Raw genomic sequence first — 22355 nt, 5'->3', positions numbered from 1 at the left:
CAAAGCAAGCGCCCAGTCACCCAGCAAGGCGCCCAGATCTCCCGAGAGCGGGTGCAGCGCGCTGAGGGACGGGGACGCGCTTGGCATCGGAGCTGAAGGCAGATCCGCCTCCAGCAAGCTGCACCTTGCTCCTCGGCACCGCTGCTATTTATTCAGCCGAGCTGGTGTCAACGCCGGGTTAATGAGACGCCCCAAGGGCAGGGCCCGGGCTACCTCTGAGGAGCCGGCAGAAGCCACCAGAACGGATCCCCAGCGACGGGCGCCACGAAGGAACCGCTGCGAGCGCGGCCTCCCGGGGCTCGTCCAGGAGCGCGGTGGGGGGCTCAGGAACGAAAACGTCTGAAAGTCACCGAGTCCGCTGGTTAGCAGCAGACCAACAGGTCGCAAGAGTTAAACACGTACTTGGTTTTCTACCTTTAGCTGCAGCTCTATTTGCTTGCTCTGCCAGGCAATTCAACACCAGCAAAATTTTGATTAGAGCTGGAGGGAAAAGGAGAATTTACAATCCGAATTTCAGCAGCCGCCAGCATACTCGTTCCTAGGAACCTTTGAGAACGCCATTTCTTTGCAACGCTCTATTTTGAATAGGCGGCTAAAGAAATTTGCTTGCAGAAGGCAGGCGCTGCTGCGAGAAGACAGATGCTGTTCCTCATTTTCAGCAATACTTCCACGTAATACCAAAATATTTGGCACGAAGCACCCGATTAAAGAAATGCCACCGCTGATGGCAGATGGTGCTTCTCATCCCAATCTGTAGCAGCCTGCTAATGTTAGATGTAATCTGATTGCAAACACAGCGCGGGCGTTTTTTCCAGATGAGCAAGCTTTACATAATTTTTCATTGCCCTTATTTCAGTTTGTTAACAAACATCATTGTTCTGAGCAAACAGCCCGACTGCAGCGCTAACAAATGAGTCCCTCTGCGCACCCCACCCTTCCCAGCACCTGGAAATGTCCTGTTATACCAGCAAAACGGCTTCCCCGCCGCGCTGCACTACCTGCTCGCGGCACCTAGGCGTAAGCTGCTCCTGCCGCCGGGCCAGGAGGCCTTGACAGAACCCGGCTCAAGGCGACGGCACTGAATTACAGCGAGACTTTCCCTATGCAAGAGGCTGGGGAAATAGTCCGGGCAGCAGGCTGCTCACCTTTACTTAGGACAGAATGAATTCAATCGCGTAGGGATGTGCCAAGCGCTTTTTTTTCACGGGAACTCACCATAGATCCCCCTGTAAGCTGACTCAGGCGTAACTCTAGGCAGCAAGAGCTATGAAAACAGGATTTTCTTCAAGGAAGTTGCACTCGTATAAAACTCACTGAACAAAGCCGTGCTCTTGCCAAATAGCGGCTGCTCGAGTTATGAAAGAGAGTTTGTTTAACAGAAAACAAGTGAATACGTGTCCGACGGCCCTGCTCTTCCTCCCAGCTGGCCGAGGGACAGCACCCAGCGGAGGCCCGAGACGGCTGCCGTGCGGACTCAGCGGCAGGCTCGCTCCGAACACAGGGCACCAACGCTGATCCAGGGCGGACGCTTCGGAACCAGCCGGGTTTCCCAGAGCCAGACCAAGGGGATTTGTAAAAACTGTTCTATTGAAATCACTGTTTTCTCCTAATTCTCAGAGTCCCTCTCCCCAGTGGAAGTTATAAAACAACGTCACAGATTTGCTTTCAAACAGCGTTCGCCACCAGATCTGAACAGGCACCGTCTGGATGCTTTGAGCTCTGTCCTTCAGAGAAGCAGGGCAGGCTGGCCTCCTTGCGCTTGTCGAACACGCGGCCCCTCGCTTCCAACAAGCTTCCAAGAGCAAAACGAGGTTGTTTTTCCTCCTCTTCCAAGCGCTGAAAGCGTGCAGGCAACAGGCCCAGTAACCGGAGCTAGAATTTAACAGGTCGCCTTATCTCGATTTCAGCAGCCGCCCGTGCAGGTCCTCCAACCGTCGCCAGCCCCCCGCGGGCCTTCGGAAACACTCGGCGGCTGGGGCGAGGAGGCAGGGGACGGCACCATCACCAGCAAGGAACAGCAACGGCAGAGAGGGATGGAGGCCGCGCGTTCCGCATTTCTCCCGCTGGGCACCAGCTCCGTTCCCCGCCCCGTCACGCAAAGAGGAAAAAGCCGCCGCCGGGTGCTCGCTGCACCACAGGTACAGCCAGGGTTTGAAACCCCCCTCTCTTGCGGACTTTCACTACCAGTCTCCTCCGATGGTCCACACAACGGAGGCGATTTATGAAACCTCCACGGCAACTGGGCCGTAGAAATAAAGACAACGGGATAAACGTCATCGGTTTTATTCTGCAAAGCAATATGCACATCTTACAAACACAAAATTAATCTAGGAGAGAAGTGTCATTTCCAAATCAGCTATTAACCATCATGCAACAAGACAAGTGAAATGTAAGAACAAAACAAAACAAAAGCCATCTTAACCCCACAATCACCTGCAGAGGGTTGAAAACCAAGGCTCAGATTTTCTATGTAATGCCAAAGAAAAACGCAGAAGAAAATGGCAGCTTTCTAAGAACAAGAAAACACATACAAATAGAATCAAAACTGATTCAAGTCATAGTTAAAAAGAAAAAGAAAACAAAAAAGGAAAGATCAATATGATCTGAACTTTAATATTAAGTTTTTACTCTTCTGTTTGGCTGCATTTAACTTTTGTACATCGTGCCTAGGAACAATCCAATATTCCTCAGTATTACAGCATTCCAACCTGATGGACACCCCTACCTCTCCGCTGCAATACAGGGGTGCAAGGCGATAAACTAAGGCCAAAAAGCACAACTCTAACATTTTCCCTTTTGCGTTTGCGGGTTGCAATCCTAGGATTCCTGGGTACTTCGGTACAGTTCGGGACAAGCTGCAAAGCAGGCTCCTCTAATTACCACATAGCAAAACCAGACTAAAAAAGATTTGTTTCCCCCAACAGACCAAATTCCAGTTAGAACATTGGGAGTTTGATTTTTAATTTGCTGAAACAGAAAGACTCAGCTTTGCTTTTTTAAAGGAGTTGCGTTATGTTGGGTGTTCTCTACGCATTTCCAGAATTTGCAACACCAACCCACTCCGTTTCCTACTCCTGCCTTTGGTCCCCAGATCAAGCCACCCTCCTAGGCGACTCCAGCAGTCAGCGCTAACGCAGGAGGCTGGCTATGCGTGAACTGGGAACAGCTCGGACCGTTTTCATGAGAAGCCGCTACCTGTTTGGACTTCACCGATTCATTCCAGCGAGGCAGCGTTAGCCCATAGCAGCATCAGGAGAAAACTGGAAGCTTCATTTTATCCCTAGACTTCAAACTAGGCCATCTCTAAAGCTTTGCCTTAACATCCCCAGAGAAAAACACGTTAGTTAACACCACTGAAGTAACTGAAATTCTATAAAGGAAACATGTTCGGAAGGAAAGCGTGACTGTTTTGCTTCAAACACTCCGAAGACTTGTGAGCTCACTGAAGTCCCGTAGGTGCAGGCCTGCAGACCAGCAGGGTGCCAGTCAATAGTGTCCATCGGTAATAAACGAAGAATCGTATGCCAGCGTAACTGAGAGACTGAGATTTTGACTCGGGGTTCTTCTTTTGTGTAGTTTAGAGCGAAAGGAGGAGGAGAAAAAAAGCGGATGTGTGTGCATGCAGCCCTACAGTGGCACGAGCTGACAAGAAGCTGAAGGACAAGAGGAAAGGTCAGTTAAGGCAACCAGTGAGATTTTAAAAGCGGCGGTGGAAATGTCTGCAGGAAAACCCCGGCGCCTGAACGTTAAGGAGGCTACTCACAAGGAGCCAGAAAGAAAGAGCAAAAGCCAGAATGGGAAAGGGAGCAACGCACGGAATAAAAATCTCTGATTTAAGAACGGACATAGTGAACTGGGTGGCTTCTTTGACCTTAATCAGACAGCCCTCGTCCTCTCCTTGTCATCGTCCCCCGAGTGGGCAGCGCTAAATGGAAATCGGACAAAGCCGATGAAAGTGTCGTCTTCAGCCGCCCTTCAGAGATGGATGGAGCATCCCAAAGCCAGGCTCTCTAACAGACGATGGGATTTCTTTTCCTTTCATTATCTGCGCCTGCCCGAGGCTGTGCAGAGCCCCAACAGACTGTTAATACAACACATCTTTTTATTAAGTTTCACTTTCTAGGAAAAAATGTTTACAGCAAGCTGCTCTGCGGCAGAGACGCACAATCCTGGTTTGAGGGCTGCGGACGGGAGGCCAAGCGGAAAGCTTTCCAGATAGTCTCTATGCTGACTGATTCTCTGCCATTCACCAAGCCAAATGACCAAAAAAAAGAAAAAAATTCAAACTTAGCACTTTTCAATGAGAAACATTTTAAAATGGGACTTCACTTCTTAATGTTTTTACTATGAATAAAAGCACAAGTTTGTCCTAAATACAGCACTATTAAAATGTGAATATGTATTCCTTTTTTCAAAAAAAATCTAAAACGTTGATATCTTTTCTTGCAAGCAAGGAACAAATGGAAGAAAGTATTAGGCCACACAAATACACATTTAATTCATGTAGTAGATTGGTGGCTTTGGAAATGCAGTATTATATCAAAGGTGCATACTGTTTCAAACACACTGTACATATCATTGGGCAAAAAACAAAGATCTGTTGGTTTGTTTGAGACACTTGCAAAGGCATCTTAACCTGCCCAGATGCAGCTAGACAAAAATATCTTGCTCTGACTATATGTAGCCATATCACTAAACATATCTACACAAACATTCGGCTATGTCCACAGGTAAAGACTGAAAGTTTCCGGCCGCACTACAATCCGGAACGAGTGCATCATCTGACCTATTCTGGATATACTTTTATAAATATGTACAAATCAATTACAGGCACTTGAAATGTCTTTGGTTGGAATAAACCAACATTGCAAGATAATGTATTCACAGAGTGTTAAGACCCAGTCTGGGTTCAGCAGGCAATGATTACGGTTCTCAGTCGTTCTCAGTAAAAGGAGACGATGGATTATGCTTCTGACAAAGTAACCTAAAAAAAAGAAAACATTTAATTAAAGTCAGATTCTTAATCCCGTAACAGTGATATTACTTATCTCCATGCAGCTGGCCTATCTGTCCTTGCCTTCTCAAAGAGCCTTGACAAGTCAAACTTGGAAAGGAAATCAAAGTAAGTCTGAAGGTGTTTTGTACTTAGCTTAACCAATTAAAAAAAAAAAAAAGGCGGGGGGCAAAAAACCCCCAAGCCCAAACCAGCTTACACTACAACATATCACTAAGATCAAAAGGTGCCAACATTAGCTTCCTACTTCACAATTAAATATATTCGCATTTAATCCTTCAAGCAAAGTGCAGCTCTCCAAAGCAGTATTGAATAATGACTGTTTCAATAGCTTTGTCATTATTTAATTTAATTTTAATTTAATTTAACCATTGAATAAAACACGATACATAATTCTGAAGTTTTCAGTCTACTGTGATAAAAGAGAAATACAACTGCTCAGTGCTATCTATTCAATGCTTCACACAAACCGGTGCAAGTAGCTTCAGAAGTACGGCAGAGGAGCTGCAGCACAGCACCTACTGAACCGCAGTAACCCGCTTCTGCGGCAGAGAAGCCTGACGCTGAGGACCTACGGACGTGTATTCTGTAGCGCCCGTCTGTACTGCCCACAATGAAACACCCTTGTCTCTCTGAAAGGGAATCTACATCTCCAGAGATAAGAAAAACCAGTCTGCACTATGTAAAAAAAAAAAAGAGGTTTTCTATGTTTTCTTATCAGAGTCAACATTCTGTTATTACACAGACTCACCTTTTCAGAGCAGAATTCTGTATTGCTTTGCCTCAGTTTGCTTGGTCTGCCTTTAATAACTGCATAGCAGAACATTGTGATCACCATCACAAAAAGAAAGTAACTGGTATGCATGAGATGCAGGTTTATTAGAGAGCGATCATCCTGCACAGAGAATTAAAACCATTTACTGACAATGCACCAATAATGGGCGTTTCATATTAAAGCAATAATTATCCGATCAGCACAGAAATGACTTCATGAATCAACCTTCTCCCCTTTGCGCAGCTGGCGCAGTAATGAGAGCGATTCCTAATTGTGGCCCATAAAGAGCAAAAATGTTCCTCGTGTTAAAAATCTGTACTTGAGATCTCTCCCCATATACTGGCAGCGTCTTTGGTCAAAGGCTTTCAAAACAAACGCTCGTTATTAAAGCTGTGAGGCACATGGGGATTCCAGGGAGACCATCACGCCCACCGGGGGCAAAGCGTACCCAACCCTGTCTCAGCCCTTGCGCTACCTAATAAACCAGCGCTGAACAGGACTATTTTAGGACGTGAACAAACTCCTGTTCAATTAAAAGAGAGCTAGGCATTTATCCAACACAACACACAAAACCACCGCGGCACTTACATCTGGAACTATAACAGTTAGTTTGGGATTCAAAGCATGATACACTTTTCCGATTGCTCCTTTGTAACACCAGAAAGGATTATAATCCTGTGCATATTTCGTATTAGAGTCCCTTGCTGTGGTAAAGATCTTGTACCAAAGCGTAGCATTGCTGTATGTTTCAGGAACACAATGTGGTGGCTGACTGCAGAAAAACAGACATAATTAGCACCCCAACTGCCATTCTCCACGTTCGGTGAGGCTAACTTCTACAACTGAGTCAAGCCCAGTCTTCTCAACAGCAGCATAAAACACGGTTTTATTTTGGACCTTCCAAAACAACAACAAAAAACTAAGCTTAACCAAAAGGGTCTACAAAAACCATATGATTCCTATACTAAGATTAGAATTTAACTGCATGTTGTCCCAGTAAGTCAACAACCCACAGCTTAATTAGAAAACCACTGGTTTTCATAAGGCTTCACGCAGTCACGTGAATCTCCCCGGCGGTTCTGCAGGGTATCCAGCCTAGCGTCAGAGAGGCTAGGGAGGCAAAGGGAAGCTACTCCGATGAAAGGTCTGTGTCTGCCGGGCTATGGCAGCAAAGCCGCACCCCGCTTACGCTGGTCTCTCCGCAGGGAAGAGGATAAGAACCTTAGAGGGAAGCTTAGCTCTCACACAAGGTAGGGAAACTAAATTATAGGGTATCTTTCTTAAATATTCACAGATTCTTTTGTTCCCAGTGAAGTTTAAATCACAGGTAGCATGTTGAAAGGCAGGTAGGGGCTATAGTTCAAAACATCCACGGAAAAATCTAGCGTGGCTAAAAGACAGCAAGAGTCGTAAGCCTCAAGACTGGGTTTTTACTGGGGGGGAAGGCAGACAGGTACCTCATCTCCACGTTCGTCAGAAGGAACAACCTCAGGAAGCCGCTGAGGAATTAATCACCCGGTAACCAGGCTATGGAGGAGTGTTTAAAGTGCACTTACACTGTGACAGGAAAAACATTGCTGGCTGCTGTCACAGTCATGCAGGTTGTGAACACAACCTGCTCGCAGTGGCCGTGAAGAACGCAGTCGTCTGAATTCCAGGCAGCCGGCAGGGTGAAGGTAATATTTATCTCCTCGTGGGATTCTCTGCCTTTGAGAAAGAGAGAAGGAAAACGGCTTTCCGTTCACAAAAGTATCTGAGCAACGATCGCTAGGATAAGGACAACACGCAAAGGACTAAGGCAGCAACCATAACCCTGAATCTGTACCTTTGAAGTCATCCGGGATCTTTACTATCAACAAAGAGAGCAAAGAGAAAGTTAAAAACCAAGCCAAACTACAACCCCCCCAGTCTTTCTAATCTCTCCTGCCCCCAGAAGAAGTGGGGTCATCAGGCTCCTTTCAGAAATTAAAAACTCACTATTTATAAGTGAATTATAATATTCATTCTTATTATTCGTTGTTTTCAGGTGAACAATCAGAATAACCTTCAACATAAACTTAGCAAGTTAACTGCTGGCTGCCGCTTCTCTAGAGCGGCGCAGCCCTCGCCACGTACCGTGCATGTTCAGAGAACTTCATTAGAAAGTAAAACCACGGATCTTCAGCCTTTCTCCTCCCAAAGACTTCATTCCACATTTGCTTTTTCTGACACTTACTTTTCAAATTGGAGACATTCATGGAGACAAAAAGGTGCTAGCAGATATTGAACTGCAGAATAAGTAGTCTACGAGAACTCCATGTGGATATATTCATACTGAAAATAAATCCAGGCTACTGGAAATGGAACTTGCATTCGATAGCTCTTAAAGCAGTAACAAAACAACAACATAAGACACAGTAATACAGATTTACAGCTATGACAAATGTCTCTTCACAGGTCTCTGAGGCTGAAGACACCTTCAGGCATTGTTATAAAGTGCAACCCTGGCTAAAAGCTAAAATTCAATGAGGTTCCATTATCAATTTCTACTAATTTTCTACAATCTCCCGTCAAAACGTATTGTCAGGGCAGCCACATAGCAGATCAGTCTCATCACACCACAGAAAGCGTAACCATCAATTTCAACCATATTTGTTGCTGTTTGCGATATTAAAGCTTATTCGTGTATGCATTTTAGATAAACTCGATTTTTTAGACAACGTGCTACTTGATCTCTAATATACGTTAATGCCTTTGAGGTGTGAGTAGAGGACTTCAAGATGTATCAAGTCAGAACTGAAGATAGTCACTGCAGAAGCTTTTGCTGCTTGGAATTTTGTTGGCTTAAAAATGACCTTCCATTGTCGTTAGGTTAATCATTTAAAACTGCAAAGCCTAATCTTGGCAAACCTGCAGGTTCTTTTCCATTCTAAATGCAGGGAGAAGTTTTTCTAGCAAACAAGGAAAGGGGTCTATAGAGGAACAGACTCACAACAAATCTGGAAACACATATATGTTCTAAGCAAAAGATTTCTCTCACCAATAATAAGCTGCTGAGTTTTTATTTGATTATATAGTCATCATTCAAATTTATAAAGGTCAAGTCTTGCATACCTGAGAGTCCGATTTGGTGTCCAAAAATTGTGGAACTTAGATGTGTGACATTGCGAGAATATCCGCCAAACGGTCTGAGCGGGTCCAGCGTCAACGTGATTGTAACAGAGATGTTTATTGGGCCGGAGTCCTCGAGCGCTTGTGGAGACTGTGTAGAAGATCTCGCCTGGCCGCTGGTCACGGTGCTTTCTGGAGTTGTGGTATCGTTGATGAGATGCTTTAAGGTTTCATTCTCCGATATACAGAAGTCCAAATCATTAAACCTCAGAAGGAAAGTATTCCAGTCCTTAAAACAAACGTGAAGGTTTCAACCAGATTAGCACGTTAAGTGTTGGCTGCCGCTTCTCTAGCGCGGCGCAGCCCTTGCCACGTACCATCCCGCCCGCAGTTCCCAGCCATTTGACGGGAGTTACATGGCTCACGAAGCGAGCACAAGTGCCACCGCGGCGCTCTCAGCCACGGGGCAAGTTGTTTACAGGAGTCAGACGCGTTCAATCGCAGTTACCGCCTGACCGCAGCTCAGGACAGCAGCAGAATGTCCTTTACGCTACAGAAGGAACGTCCTAACTTGGGCCGTTCTCACCACGCTGGGGGCGTGAGCCCTTTCTAGCAAGGTTTCCCTCATTACAGAACAGTACTACTAGGTAAGATCAGAAGTTTCACAAACAAGCTAGCTGGCACAAGAGGATAAGGAAAGGAAAGGCTCCTAGCCATAGCAGGGAAGATCCCTGTCTGATGATTCGGCCTGAAACTAATAAAAGACGACTATTCAAACATTCACACCAATAGCCTCTTTCCTTAGGAAGTCAGAGGCGAGCATAAATGAAGAATCTCCCGTAAGACTTTGTGCACTCCCACGAGAGGGTTCTTGGAGGAAAAAAAAAAATAACTCATTAGCTTTGCGCATGTTTTTCAAACTAGTATTCCCACTGTTTAGCTCAGGAACTTCTTGTACCTACCTCTGCCATTTCTGGTGACTTGATCTCCTTGATTTTGAAGAAATAACCCAGTGTCAGAAAAGCTATTGCCATAGCGCTTACGCTGATCATAAAGACCACAAGCGGAGGTCGACTGCTGATGTAAACCTTCAGGTTCTCCAACAGGTTTATGTTGAACATTATTCTGATTGTTCACCTGAAAACAAAGAATATTTCAACAGTGACTGGGCTGTGTGTTCCAGGGTGGGGCTGGCAGATCACGTAAGACAAAAGTGTGACAACAAAAAATGGCATCATATACTAAAATGAGATTCAATTATATGACTCTGTACTGTTCACTGAACACAGACTCAGCACGCCTTAAATAAAGCACAAATCAAAACATGCTTGACTTCACCTTCTCAGCGCCTGAATTGCCAGCTAGGAACAGATTTTAAGAAATGAGGACAACTTCTGGCACAGCCAAATATTGCTGATAAGCAACGAAACCACTTCTTTTCCTTCCCCGCATACCTGGGCAGGATATACACTGCTACACTTTAATTCCAGCAATATTTGAATTCATCAAATTACCGTGCGGATGGAGTTGTAATGCAGCCCACAGGTCAAACCTTGCACATCCCTGCACGTACTTTCAAAACTGAGGCTGAAACCTTGAAGATCCCCCTTTCCCCCGTCCCTAGCCCCGAAGGGCCAGACCTTCAAAACGGGATCCGAAAAGCAGCCCACATCATTTTAGGCTTCTGCATCCAGAATCCTGCGCTCAGAAACACCTAACAACTGCATCAGGGTGGAGGCTGGAAGACTCCTGTCTTTATTTGATTCTTGCAGGATCTAGAGAACTTTCGCTAGAGTCTGTAAACAAAGGCAGGACCTTACACATGCGGAGGAAACGTACCGAATCATTAATTTTTGTCCAAAATATTTTGTCCGATTCCCCGTCTGAATTTTCCTTTCATTTGCAGAGCAGAAGACCCAACCTAAGTTTGCTGTACCAGCTTCCCCACCTCCACTCACCACCAAAAGCCAACAGATGTTGATGTTAAGAGGCAGCCTTGCGGCATTTATTTCAGAAGCTCTGCAAGGAAGGAACTTCAAGCAAACCTCTTATCTTTGCCTTACCTACAATCCTGGCTGAAAAGGCTTTTAACCCCAAATAAACCAGAAGGGCTGTAACTGTTCCTAGCAATGCGTTGCTTATCCCCAAAATCCATAGGAAAAGGCAAGCTTCAAGACTAGTATTTAAAGACCTGAGCACTGCAATGGTTAACGTGTCAGCATTCACACAGATCTGATAACTTTTAATTAAGTCAAGGACTCCGCTCCCTGCAGGTCGGGGTGATTCTCACTGACCCTTATGGGAAGGCAGGTACAACCCAGATGTAGCACGGCTGAAGCCATGGTCTGAGGATGAGAGAGGGACAGGTCTTGACAAAGAGGGCAAGGGAGGGAAACAGCAACCTTTGATCTGATGTACTGATTTCAAAGAAAGCACGACAAGGGGAAAGGACAAGCTTTCAGACAAAGTCTTTTTCAGATCACACAGCATGCAATGATCACAACTTTCTTGCGTATGCTCAAGATTTTACCGGCAGAAATGCTTCTGTTATTCTTTGTAGAAAGAATAGTGACAAAACCTGCAGAACTGCTCCAGAGGGGAAAATCCAGCTCGCTGAGAAGAGACCCGAGATGCCGCGGCAATAACCCAACACCCAGCTGTGCCCGCGGCCTTTCCCCGTCTCCCCCCCCACCTACTTGCTCGCCTCGGTGAAATCTGCGGAAGCAGGGCTCACCCCGGAGCCCAAGATCACGTCCCGGGTTTACTATTTTGCACCGTCGACCAATTTTCATCCACTCTGCAAAGACCAGGAAAGCCAGCAAGAACGACTGGGTGACAAACACCTCGACAAAACCACATAGTGTGTCTGCGAGTGAAAAGCACGGTGCAGAGAAGGGATGGAGAGAAGGAGAAGAGGGGAAAGCAAAGGCGATGACAGATGTGCGCCGTACCAGAACCGCTCTCTTTGGCCAAGAGCAGCTGCGCTATGGCCCAGCAGGCCAGCGGAGGTGTCGGGAGAAGGCAGGAGCGAGGGAAGGGGAGAGCTGGCGTGGGTACGGATCACGCTGGGTGCGATCCCCACTTCTGCAGGCTCTGCTTCCTCTCTTGTCACTGGCAGCAAATTTCTTAAATGAGCCCTAGGTAAAAATCCCAAACACTCCACCTAGAAACATGGGAGACACATGTTGAGATGGAAAAAGATCAAAAGATAAACCAAAAGCAGAGTTGTATTCAGTGTTCCCTTCTGAATTTCCTTTTGAAAATAACACCGCAGATGGAGGCTTTATTACAGCATTTAATCAAAGCTGAATGTCACCCACAGCATATACGGCACTGTCATTCCTTTTTAAAGGGGCTTCCAACAGCGCCATTAGCATGCTTGTTTACCACAGGGTCTAAAATCAGCCGTAAAACTGGATGTGCTGAAAAGCATACATATAAAAATATTTGGGCTAATATTTTTATGTAAGAGATCACCAGCTTTTAAGTGCCAGTTGCTTAATAGGCTCCCACAACTCAGCGGCTTTGAAAGCAATTAGAAAATGCTATAAGCTGCAATTTCTGAAGCGCAATATGCCTTTTGAGCATTTGTGAGAGGAAAGGGAACAACTCTGGATTTCAATACTAGAGCTGACGTGCCAATAGCAATTGGCCACGGTTAGCGCAAACCAGAACGAAGAAGAACGTTTCCACACTGCTGCCTGAACTACCACCAGGTTTTTATGAAATAAAGTGCTTAAATAACAGTAATTATCAAAGAACTTGTGAAACAGATCAGTGCACGTAAGTCAAAATGTCTATTCCCACCAGATTTTAGGGGTTCGGTTAACGGTCCACACACTTAAACTCCTCCTTTCTGTTAGGACCTGCTAGAAACACAACGCAAACACGATTCTTCTACCAGCTCCGGCTGTAACTAACAACTTCCTCTGTGTAAATTAATAACCTAAAGAACATAATTTAAACTTTTATTTCTTTTTCGCCCAGTTAAAAGAAGAAACCGAATGCTATTACCTCCTGGCGGGTCAGGAAAGCAAGATCAGATTTCACTTTTTAGCTAAATAAATAATTTAGAAAGCGGCTCTAATAACTGCTGCCTGCCTCTCTCCGCTCCGGCTAAGCCTTTTAATACTCCTGCAATAAAAATCTCCACAGTCAGCCTTACAAGGAGCTCAAGCGCAACGGGGAGAATGAAAACTGCCAGCCTGGAACATCGGCCACCAACTCCAAAGTAATTGCTCGGCAGTGGGGTGTATCCATCGGGACCAAATGCCGCGTTCGGGCAGAGTTACAGCTGACGGCACGCACCGGGAAACACTCGACAAGCACGGGAGAGATATTGCGCTCTTAAATCAGGCCCTACAAACCCCTGAAATTCTGTTATACAGTTAAAAAGATAAAAATGGTAAAGGATGGAAATACAAAACAGTTAATACTTCACAGTCCCAGGCACACACAGAATTGCGTAGCCATCCAAAAAGCAAGGAAATAGTCATTTATTCTACAGTTTAGGGAGTCTTCCTCCCGTACAGCTCAAGACCATACGCAGCAACCTCAAAGAAGGAACATTTTAAATTCCTCCTTATTTGTATATGAAAGAGTATGGAAAAGGTAACTTCTGAAACAGACCCATGAGGTTTTTCAAGAATAAATTACAAACAAGGAAAATCTTGAAGTGCATTGCAAAGACCAAAAAGTCAATGAAATGAGTCATAGCAGGAGCATTAAATCCCTGGTTTGGGGCTTAATATTGAAGGAACTGAATTCCTAACAACAATAAAAAAAAAAAAAAAAGCATGCTGTAATAAAGCAGGTATTAAAAGTAAAACTGCAGTCACCAAAAGGAAAAAACCCGAAAATGTGAATTTTACAGAGATCAAAATAAACCTGTGGCAACTTTTACACGTACCTTGCCATAACGTCAACTACCATCTTTCCCCCAGAAAGCTTAAAATCATGTAATTTCCTTGCAAATATTTCCCCCTCTTGTGGTGCATGTAAGATAGTCAGTCCAGAGGAGAAAAACATTTGGAGGGGTTTAAATACTAAAACCACCCCACTGAAATATCTGAAGGAAGAAAACTGTGGGTGGACGAGAAGGGCAGCGCTGGCCCATCCCAACAGCACTCCGTTAAGACCTCGCGTGTTCTCCAAGCCCGAACATCTTATTGCACATAATAGCGTTTAATCTTAACCGTGCAGTTCAGTTTGTTTATAAATCAATTATATTTTCAAAGATGCCCCATTACTAGGGGTACAATGGGGTTTGGAAATGGGTCACATCAGGGTTAACCACTTTGAATGAAAATAACGTTGCGTGCCAGAAAAACAGTCATAAACACAAATCAACCGAAGGCTGATCTTCCTAGCAAACCATCCGTAAATAACATGCAAACAAAGAAACGGTGTTGATCTCCAACTAAAGTGCCTCTCACTTAAGAACAGTAAACAGCAGCAGGTACCAAAAATATCTTTAATTTGTTTTTTTCTCTTCAAACCGAACTTGATGTCTAACACCTAAAACACAAAAATAGTAAAGCAAAATAGATCGGTTGTGTTACCTGTGAAGCTGCCTATTGAAGTTCAAAATATTCAAAACGATCTGTCAAAGCTTTACAAAGACTAATGAATAAGAATGTCTGCATCTCTAATCCACTGCCACCAGCCTATCGAACAGAACCAGCAAAAGTAACCGCAGCTGATCTTACAACTGCAAATAAAGCCTCTGCTGGTTCTCGGAGCAGCAGCAATTATCCCCCCCTCCTTTTTTAAGGGAAAGAAAACAGGATAAAAATTCAAATTAAACAGAAGCTGCGAAACTCACCAGAAGGCTGCCCTTTTATGCCCCGAAATGAACTATTAATTTCTACTACGTAAACTATCAAGAGCTTTTACAGCCAGTTTCTTTCAGGAATTGGGGAAGGCTAATCAAGATTTTTTCTTTTTTTTTTTTTAATTTTAAATCTTCGTTAGAATTTCACAACATAATATTTTTATCACAAAACATGCAGTTGGGAGGAAAAGAAGCGTTTCCGACTAATTTTACAGGAAGACTTACTTTACCATACTGCCATCTGGAACAACGGGGTGCCAGTACCTGCCGCTGCTTCCGTTCATCTTTTTAGGAAGCGTACCAAGGCCCTGCGGGATGGAGTCGTACGGCCCAAAGCTGGCAGCAGCAGCAGGGCAGGCAGGGCTGACTCCTAGGGCGAAGGGAGGGCAATCCTCCCGAGCAGAGCGCTTCTTCTGTCCGGCTGAGCCTCTTCCCCTTCTCCTGTCCTTCAGTGTTAAAAAAACAAACCGAAGGAAACAGACTCATAGTAAATGCCATCGGCCTCCTTCACAAAGTAGAGGAAGAGAAGTAATCAAGATTTGCGGAGGAAGAAAGCTGATGAAAACATCACCTCGGATCCTTCAATCCACTGCAACCAAATACAACCGAAAGCGCAGCAGCCAGATGTGCACAAACACCTCGACTCCCCCGGGAGAAGGCACCCAAGCGGGAGATAACAGTGAATCGGCTCAAACCAGTCAGCGGCTCATCACGGGTTTCTGAGCTGTTTTATCCTGGAAGTCTGTTTACTGATAAAAAACTCATTTTCCTAGAGCCGGGAAGCAGAAAGCGTGGCAGGGAAATGGCCCGGCCCTTTGCACGTGCAAAGAGGGGAGCCGGCAGCCGCCGTGCAGCAGGAACGAGAGGGAGGCCGGGAGCTGCTGGGAAGGGGTCCTGCCTTGCCCGGCCCTGGCCGCGGGGCCGGCCAGGAGGCAGGTCACGCTCGGAAGCCTGAGAGCCCGGGGGCTTGCAAGAACAGAACGAAGCAAAATGCTTCATACTTGCGTGAAATGTTTCTTTTCACCTCTCACAGCCCTTTTCAAAGCATAATTAAGCATTTCAACATCCCCAAGAGCTACATAAACAGCAAACATTTCAGTTTTACCCATAAAACAAAGCCAAGGAAGGGAAGTAATTTGGTCAGAGTTATAGTACACGTTAAGGATCAAATTGGTACTGAATTTCAAACACCCAAGCTCCTGACTATAGCTCTTGTTAAAGACAGAAAACTTACAATAAAAACTAGATGAGTTAAAAAATGAAAAAGGAAATTCCGTGGCCCAGACGTCACTCGGTCTGTGTCTGCAACGCTTCCAGATATTCACAGCCCTTCCCGACAAATGCCTGCTGTAGTTCAAAACGTCTGGGGGGGATTTAAGGCGAGCACCTGAGCAGTATGTCATCTGATGCCCCTGCAACAGCAAAGCTGACTGTAATTCACCACTTAAAGAAAAATTTACGCAGAAACAAACACAGATGCCTTCCCAATACTTTTTTCAAATGCTAAGAGTTTTAAAAAACTGAAGAACCAGAAAAGGGCAGAAAAGCTATAAGCCAGAAAATACAGATGATGCGAGGAAAGCCTTATTTCACTGGTTCAATGAACCCCAAATTCTGACTGTTTTTAAAAGTGAAAACCACAATTTAAAATATACCCAGCTGCAAAGTGAAAGTAAACCTAAGCTTTGGTTGAAAACAGACATGTTGCTGCCAGACTTTAAAAAGGCAGCCCTGTTTGCCAAGCGAGCCCGCGGCAGGGGAAGGAGTACCCTTTCATATACAAGAGTTCTGGCTTCGGCGTTTTTGAAACCTTCCAACTTTTACAAGTCAAAGCCGTGACTACAACGTGACTTGTCACAATCTAGATCCCATGGACTACAGTAAACCATACCATACTAGACTTAAGGGCTTTGAAGGTGTATTAAAAAATGCTATTCTGGTTACTGCTGATTAGCAGGCGAACCTGGGAGAGGACGGCAGGAGTAAAATGATTCCGTTGCATGGGATCTGTCGAAGTCCCATGAGAAATCACATTCTGCATGTACCGTACTGACAACAGCCAAGCAAACGCAGTTCACAGAAGGGCTTTACCCCGGGAGCATGAAAAGTCTCAGTAACAGGTTAATAATCAGAAACTGGTTTAGTGACCAACTGAAGAAGGTTAATCGTTGACTTCATTAAGGCCGCCCATTAAGGAACGCGGGACAGAATTCAGCAGCCGAAGTACAGAAAACAGCCAGAAAAAGGCTCCCGGACTGTTTGTAACGAGGGGCGGTGCTGGTAACGAGCACTGTAAGGCGACGGAGGCGCAGACAGACACACAGCTTGACCCGCAAGCAGAGAGCGACTGGCAAGTTGAGGAAATGGCAGCGTTAGTGGAAATGGCACAGCGGGAGTGCTGGCTGCAGCAGGAAGGTAGCACTGGCTGGGGCAGAGAGGCAGGGCAACAGCCAGCGGCCACCAGCGAAGGAGAGAGCGCAGAGAGCAGCAGGAACGACTGAAGCGGGGAGTGGGGCAATGGCTGGGCTGTCGCCGATACGGCAGCTGTGTTACCGCGTCTCTATACGTCATCCCCACCGGGCAAAAGAAATCCGACTTCAGTTTGCTTAGCCCAAACGCACGTAGGGAAGTTCAGCCTCCATTTTACGGGCAGATAATTAACAAAACCCGACATGCCAAGTTTTCTTTCAAAACAAACCCCGGGAGCTGCGAGTCCTGGGAACCAGCTTTATTCACGGGTCAGAACGGTCTTCTCAAAAAAAATGTAACTCCCAATACAGACACGCTTTTGGCAAGGGGAGATTTGGGAAAAGCAACAAAATTCTGACAGCAGCGGGTTTCATTACTACTTAGTTTAGGGCTCATTTGATAAAACAGCTGCATTTCTACAAAAAAAAATTATGCTATTTAATTAAAAAAAAAAGAAAAAAAAGACGATCACAGCTAAGAGATCTGCAGGAACACTGTCAGGGAGCCGCGCTCCTCTGGTGACATCCACCCGGGCGATGGACGTGCCAGCCTCCCGCCTCTCTCGCGCCGGATGCATCCAGCTCACACAAAGGCCACCGACGTCTGTCTGTCCGTGCCCTCAGATGCTCCTCGCCGCTGACAGAGCCCGCTGTTTTGTATCATCGGGCGGCATTTCAAGTTCTTGTCTTTCAAGTGGAAAAGAAGAATCGCATTCCACCGGCCCTGGGCCACTCCTCAAAACACGAGAAGTAACAAAGCTATAAAGGTGTTAATCCTCTTTGATGGGACTCAACCTGGGGTCAAAGAGCGTTCAGTTCAGTCTCAATTCAGTATTCTCTCGGCTCGCTCTGCCTGCAGACGTTGTCCCCTGTCCTGCGGACACCTGCTGACCAGAAACCGGATTGCAGCCATCGGCTTATTCCCAGGGACCGGAGGGAAAGCAGGGAGGTGGACGTGGCAGCAGCTCACTAGATGAACCTAGAACCACTTTCTATCTCCAGCCTAGAAGCGAAAGGAGTAGTACGTATTTCCTACAACTCAACCGCTTATAAAAACGCATTAATGATTTACCCCAAGAGACAGGCTTTCCCTCCACGACCTACTGCCAGTTGCAGAACTTCTGAGAAGTTCAATGGGGATGTGGAGAGTAATCCTTAACGAACTCTTATCTAGAGTCAAGGTTTGTCTAGCAGGGCAAATTTACCTGTATAATTATACCACGAGAGCTAATCATGCAAACAAATTTCCCCAGAGAAGACAAGCCCTTAAAAAGCAAACAAAGGGAAAGGAGAGAAAAAAAAAGCTGAGATGTAATTTGTTCTTTGCCTTGTCAGGCAGAAACGTTTCCCAGGGTGCCCATATCTGCGATCATGATGTACGGCTCAGATTTAGCGTTAGGGATCTAGCAGCCATGTTCTAGGCATGATGCACCAGAAATTTTATTATTAAAAACATCATGACATCTTTAGATGAGTTTAATTAAAAAAGCAAAAGAGAATAAAATATGGATCTGGAGCGAATAGCGAAGAAACGATGAAGGAATCACTACTCAGGAGCTATTTTGAAATGGAAATGTTTTTAGTGCTACCGGAATTACTCTTTCTCACTATTTTTTCCTGGGACGATGCCACACGTACAAAGTTCAAGCTAAGAAGCCTTTTAAAAAAAAATTTAAAGTAAATAGTAAAGTAAAGCTGACGCTAAAATACACCAGCCAAGCCGAATCCCGCCCGCTTCGCACACCGCCGCGTAGCTCTGAAAACAAACGGCCCGGCGGCAAACCTCGGCGGAGGCCGGGGCAGCGGCGGCAGCAGGCGCCCGGCCCGCCCGCCCCCGCCGGCGGGGCCCAGGCTCCGGCGGGGCCCAGGCTCCGGCGGCCGCTCCCGCCGTTCCGCAGCCGCCGCCGGAGCTCCCCGCCCGCCGCCCCGCTCGGGCCGCCCAGGCCCGGGGCCGCCCCCGCCGCACACCGGCAGGACCCCCCGGGGCGGAGGAGGGCGACGGCGACCCCACGGCCACCGCGCCGCCAGGCTGGCGACGGCCGGGACCCCCGCGGGCCCCGTCAGCCGGAGCCGCCCCCGTCCCCACCTTACCGGCGCCCGAAGCGGGGAAGAGGCCGCCGGGCCGGGCGGGCGGAGGCCCGGAGGCGGCGGCGGGGCTCAGAGGCGGCGGGGCTGCCGTGCGGGCGGGCTCTGCACCATCCTCCTGCCCTGACGGGGGCTGCGGGGCCGCGGCCGGCCGGAGGGAGCGGGGGGAGGCCGCTGCCGGCGCCGCTGCCCGGACACCCGCCTCCGCCTCCCGCTGCTTCCGGGGCCGCGCCGCGCCCTCTCACCCCGGCCGGCGGCGCGGACGGCGGCGCGGGGGGGACAAGCGGCGGCGGCGCCGGCAGCGCGCGGGCGGGGCCGGGCGGCGGGCGGGGCCCCAGCGCCCGGGGACCCCGCGGCCCGGCCCCGGCAGCGGGAACGGGCTCGCAGGCGGCGGCCCGGGGCCCGCGCCTGACCCTCAACATCACCGAGTCCAACCGTAACCCAGCACCGCCAAGGCCACCGCTAACCCACGTCCCTCAGCGCCACATCTCCCGGCTTTCAAATCCCCCAGGGACGGGGACTCAGCCCCTGCCCGGGGCAGCCTGGGCCAGGCCCTGGCAGCCCTTTGGGGGAAGAAGTTTTTCCCCGTACCCAACCCAACCCTGCCCTGGCGCAGCTTGAGGCCGTTCCCTCTCGTCCCATCGCTTGTTCCTGGGGAGCAGAGACCGACCCCCCCGGCTCCAGCCTCCTTTCAGGCCGTTGCAGAGAGCGATGAGGGCTCCCCTCAGCCTCCTCTTCTCCAGGCTGAGCCCCCCCAGCTCCCCCAGCCGCTCCTCCCCAGCCTTGTGCTCCAGCCCCTGCCCCAGCCTCGCTGCCCTGCTCTGGCCACGCTCCAGCCCCTCCGTGTCCTTGTGGTGAAGGGCAATGCATTTCCTAGCCCCTCTTCCCTTTACCCCCTTTCTCACTTTTAGTGAGTTTTACTATCCAAAACACCTCTTTTTTTTTTTTTTTTAAGAGGTGTCCAATACCTAAAAGTGTTCAAGATGAAATCTTTAAAGCAGAGGGCTTAACAGAACAAACCAGAAGAATAACATTTTAATTACAACGATGTTCACAAGGAGAAGGTGAAGCCTCAGCCCTGGGAGGTGTAACGCCGGAGCGGATCCAGCAAAGGGCAACACAGGTGGTGGAGGGATGGGTAAAGAGAACAGGGCCGGGCGCGGAGCCAGGCGCTTCCCTGTGGCATCCCGGGAAGGGACACAGGCAAGGGGCCGCGATGCGGGGGAAGGTGACAGCGGTACCGAGCTGTTTTAGCCAGCTACTCCATCCCAAGCCTGCTGCTCCGAGCCAGGGCCGCGGCAGCACCCTGCCCTTCCCAGCCAGGGCCTGGTGCTGGCCTGTCTCCGACTCCAGCGGCAGCCGTCCGACGAGCTGGAAGGAAAGCAGCCGCAAGGACTTGCGACAGTTGTGGTACTTTGGAAAGGCAAAACGACAGTATTTTCCTGAAGATGAGAAAGGTCAGAAATCGCCCCGTCTTGGAAGGCGTCCAAGGACAGTACTGAATTACTCGCCTTGGTTAACGACCGGCTCCCTCCTTGACTGGGGCTTTTGGAAGGCAGGAGGCAGCAGTGCCAATGCACGTTTGGCAAGCCTCTGCGACGATTAAAGCCAAAACCCTATACGCTCGTTCTGTACACGTCTCTGACAAGAGGAGGGTGGCTGTAGATAAAGCCCAAGGACACCTTCTCCCCTGCCGGATACCTAGATGAAGCAGCAAAACCCTTTTGTCCTGCGTTGCAGCCACTATACACAACATATCAGCCTCCGAGGTTCAGGTCTTTATCGGATGGACCACTGCTCCTCTCCCCGCAACCACTGTAACCCTTTTTTTCAAATTGCTGCTAAACAGCGCTAGCTACATACATCAGCGTTCATCTGTGCCTCCCTGCCTTCCAGCCACGAGAGAATAGACACCAGAGAATTTGTAAACATTGACGATAACTGGGTAGAAGCAGCAATTTAATTTCATAATTCAGTTATGTGAAACCAAAGACGTACAGTTTAATTAACCAGAACTTCCTGTAAAATAGGTTCTCTACTACAGCAAAAGAAATAGGTAGTTCACATGCACAGAAGTATTTACAACTTCCGATTCCTAGGCACGAGCTCAGGGTCCCCATTTTGAGTAACACACAACTAGGAGCGGGCTGCTGAAAAAACCCATTTCTGATACTGCGACTGTCACCAAAGCCCAGCAGCCTGTGCTCCAATTCCCTTCAAGACAGTATTTCAGTTAAACTCTCTGGCTGACCAGTAACTTGTTCGTAGACACCATTTCCTAACTCTTTGCATCCCTGGGGTTTCTCGCTGTATCTCATCCCAAACTCGCGGGTGGGGGCAGAGCAGCTCTGCGCTGCAGCGGTGCCCCGCACCGAGCCCGCAGCCAGTCCCAAGCCGCGGGGACGCTGCTTACCGGGGCTTCCCCGGCTGAGCCAGCGCCGCGGCAGCACCTCGCAGCGCCCTGGGCGCGACGGCCTGCCCAGTCTGAGTTTTTAAACAGCGGGACCTTACTCTGCAGTTATTACTACGGCAACTGAACTACCTTACCTCAAGCAAGACAAAACTATTTACCTGCTTCACCTACAGACAGGTCATTTGCCTAATAAAATACTGACAAGGTCTTAAAGCGCTCAAACGCTAGAACGCGAGCTCCTGCGAGAGCTGCTCCCGGAGCTGTAACCGCTCAGGCTACACCGTGGCTGGGGGCGAACCACTCCTGCTTGCTAACTTTTAGATGGAGCACGGAAACCCATCTTACCTGCCTTGCGGGGGATTCGGAGGATTCGTTTGCTGAAAACACTCCCACCTTAGCGGCTCGATAACAAGATGGCATAGGAATAAGAGATACTTTAGTTACAAACACACCAGCAAGTCGTTCTGAAGTACTTAATCTCTACAGTGACCTTTCTGCAAAGGAAAAGACATTGTCACCTAGACTTGCACTTGAACGGCTCGCAATTCTGTCTCCCACAACACAGAGAATGCAGAAGCAGTCACAATTATATTCGTATTAATCATTAACAGCGTAACAAAACCCAGTGACGAGATCTTTAGGAACTCATTAACAAGGGCATAATGTACACACTTTTA

General features: G+C 47.8%; 1 protein-coding gene across 2 annotated transcripts; it reads right to left on the bottom strand.

Annotated features, from left to right (window-relative positions):
* Positions 1 to 2285: 2285 nt before the first annotated feature.
* On the bottom strand, positions 2286 to 22104 carry TMEM248 (transmembrane protein 248). 2 transcript variants are annotated; one of them, XM_082328338.1, is made up of 7 exons: positions 22024 to 22104; positions 9842 to 10016; positions 8883 to 9168; positions 7346 to 7496; positions 6378 to 6561; positions 5766 to 5909; positions 2286 to 4984 (listed from the first exon to the last, which is right to left on the bottom strand). In XM_082328338.1, exons 2-7 carry the CDS (start codon positions 9998 to 10000, stop codon positions 4964 to 4966), a joined length of 945 nt encoding a protein of 314 aa, XP_082184464.1. In that variant the 5' UTR covers positions 10001 to 10016; positions 22024 to 22104; the 3' UTR covers positions 2286 to 4963. The 2 variants fall into 2 exon arrangements, with proteins under 2 accessions (XP_082184464.1, XP_082184463.1); XM_082328337.1 differs by lacking the exon at positions 22024 to 22104 and adding an exon at positions 19272 to 19491.
* Positions 22105 to 22355: the final 251 nt, after the last annotated feature.

The sequence above is a fragment of the Platalea leucorodia genome (genome assembly GCF_965183815.1).
Source record: "Platalea leucorodia genome assembly, chromosome: 16".
NCBI classification, from domain to species: domain Eukaryota; kingdom Metazoa; phylum Chordata; class Aves; order Pelecaniformes; family Threskiornithidae; genus Platalea; species Platalea leucorodia.
This window is presented reverse-complemented; position numbering and strand designations above follow the sequence as displayed.

Coding starts and splice junctions, on each gene's coding strand:
- TMEM248 (XM_082328338.1), bottom strand. CDS start 10,000: ATGTTCAACATAAACCTGTTGGAGAACCTGAAGGTTTACATCAGCAGT. Junction 9,169..9,841: donor AGTCACCAGAAATGGCAGAG/GTAGGTACAAGA, acceptor GTTTGTTTTAAG/GACTGGAATACTTTCCTTCT. Junction 4,985..5,765: donor CAGAATTCTGCTCTGAAAAG/GTGAGTCTGTGT, acceptor TCTTTTTTTTAG/GTTACTTTGTCAGAAGCATA.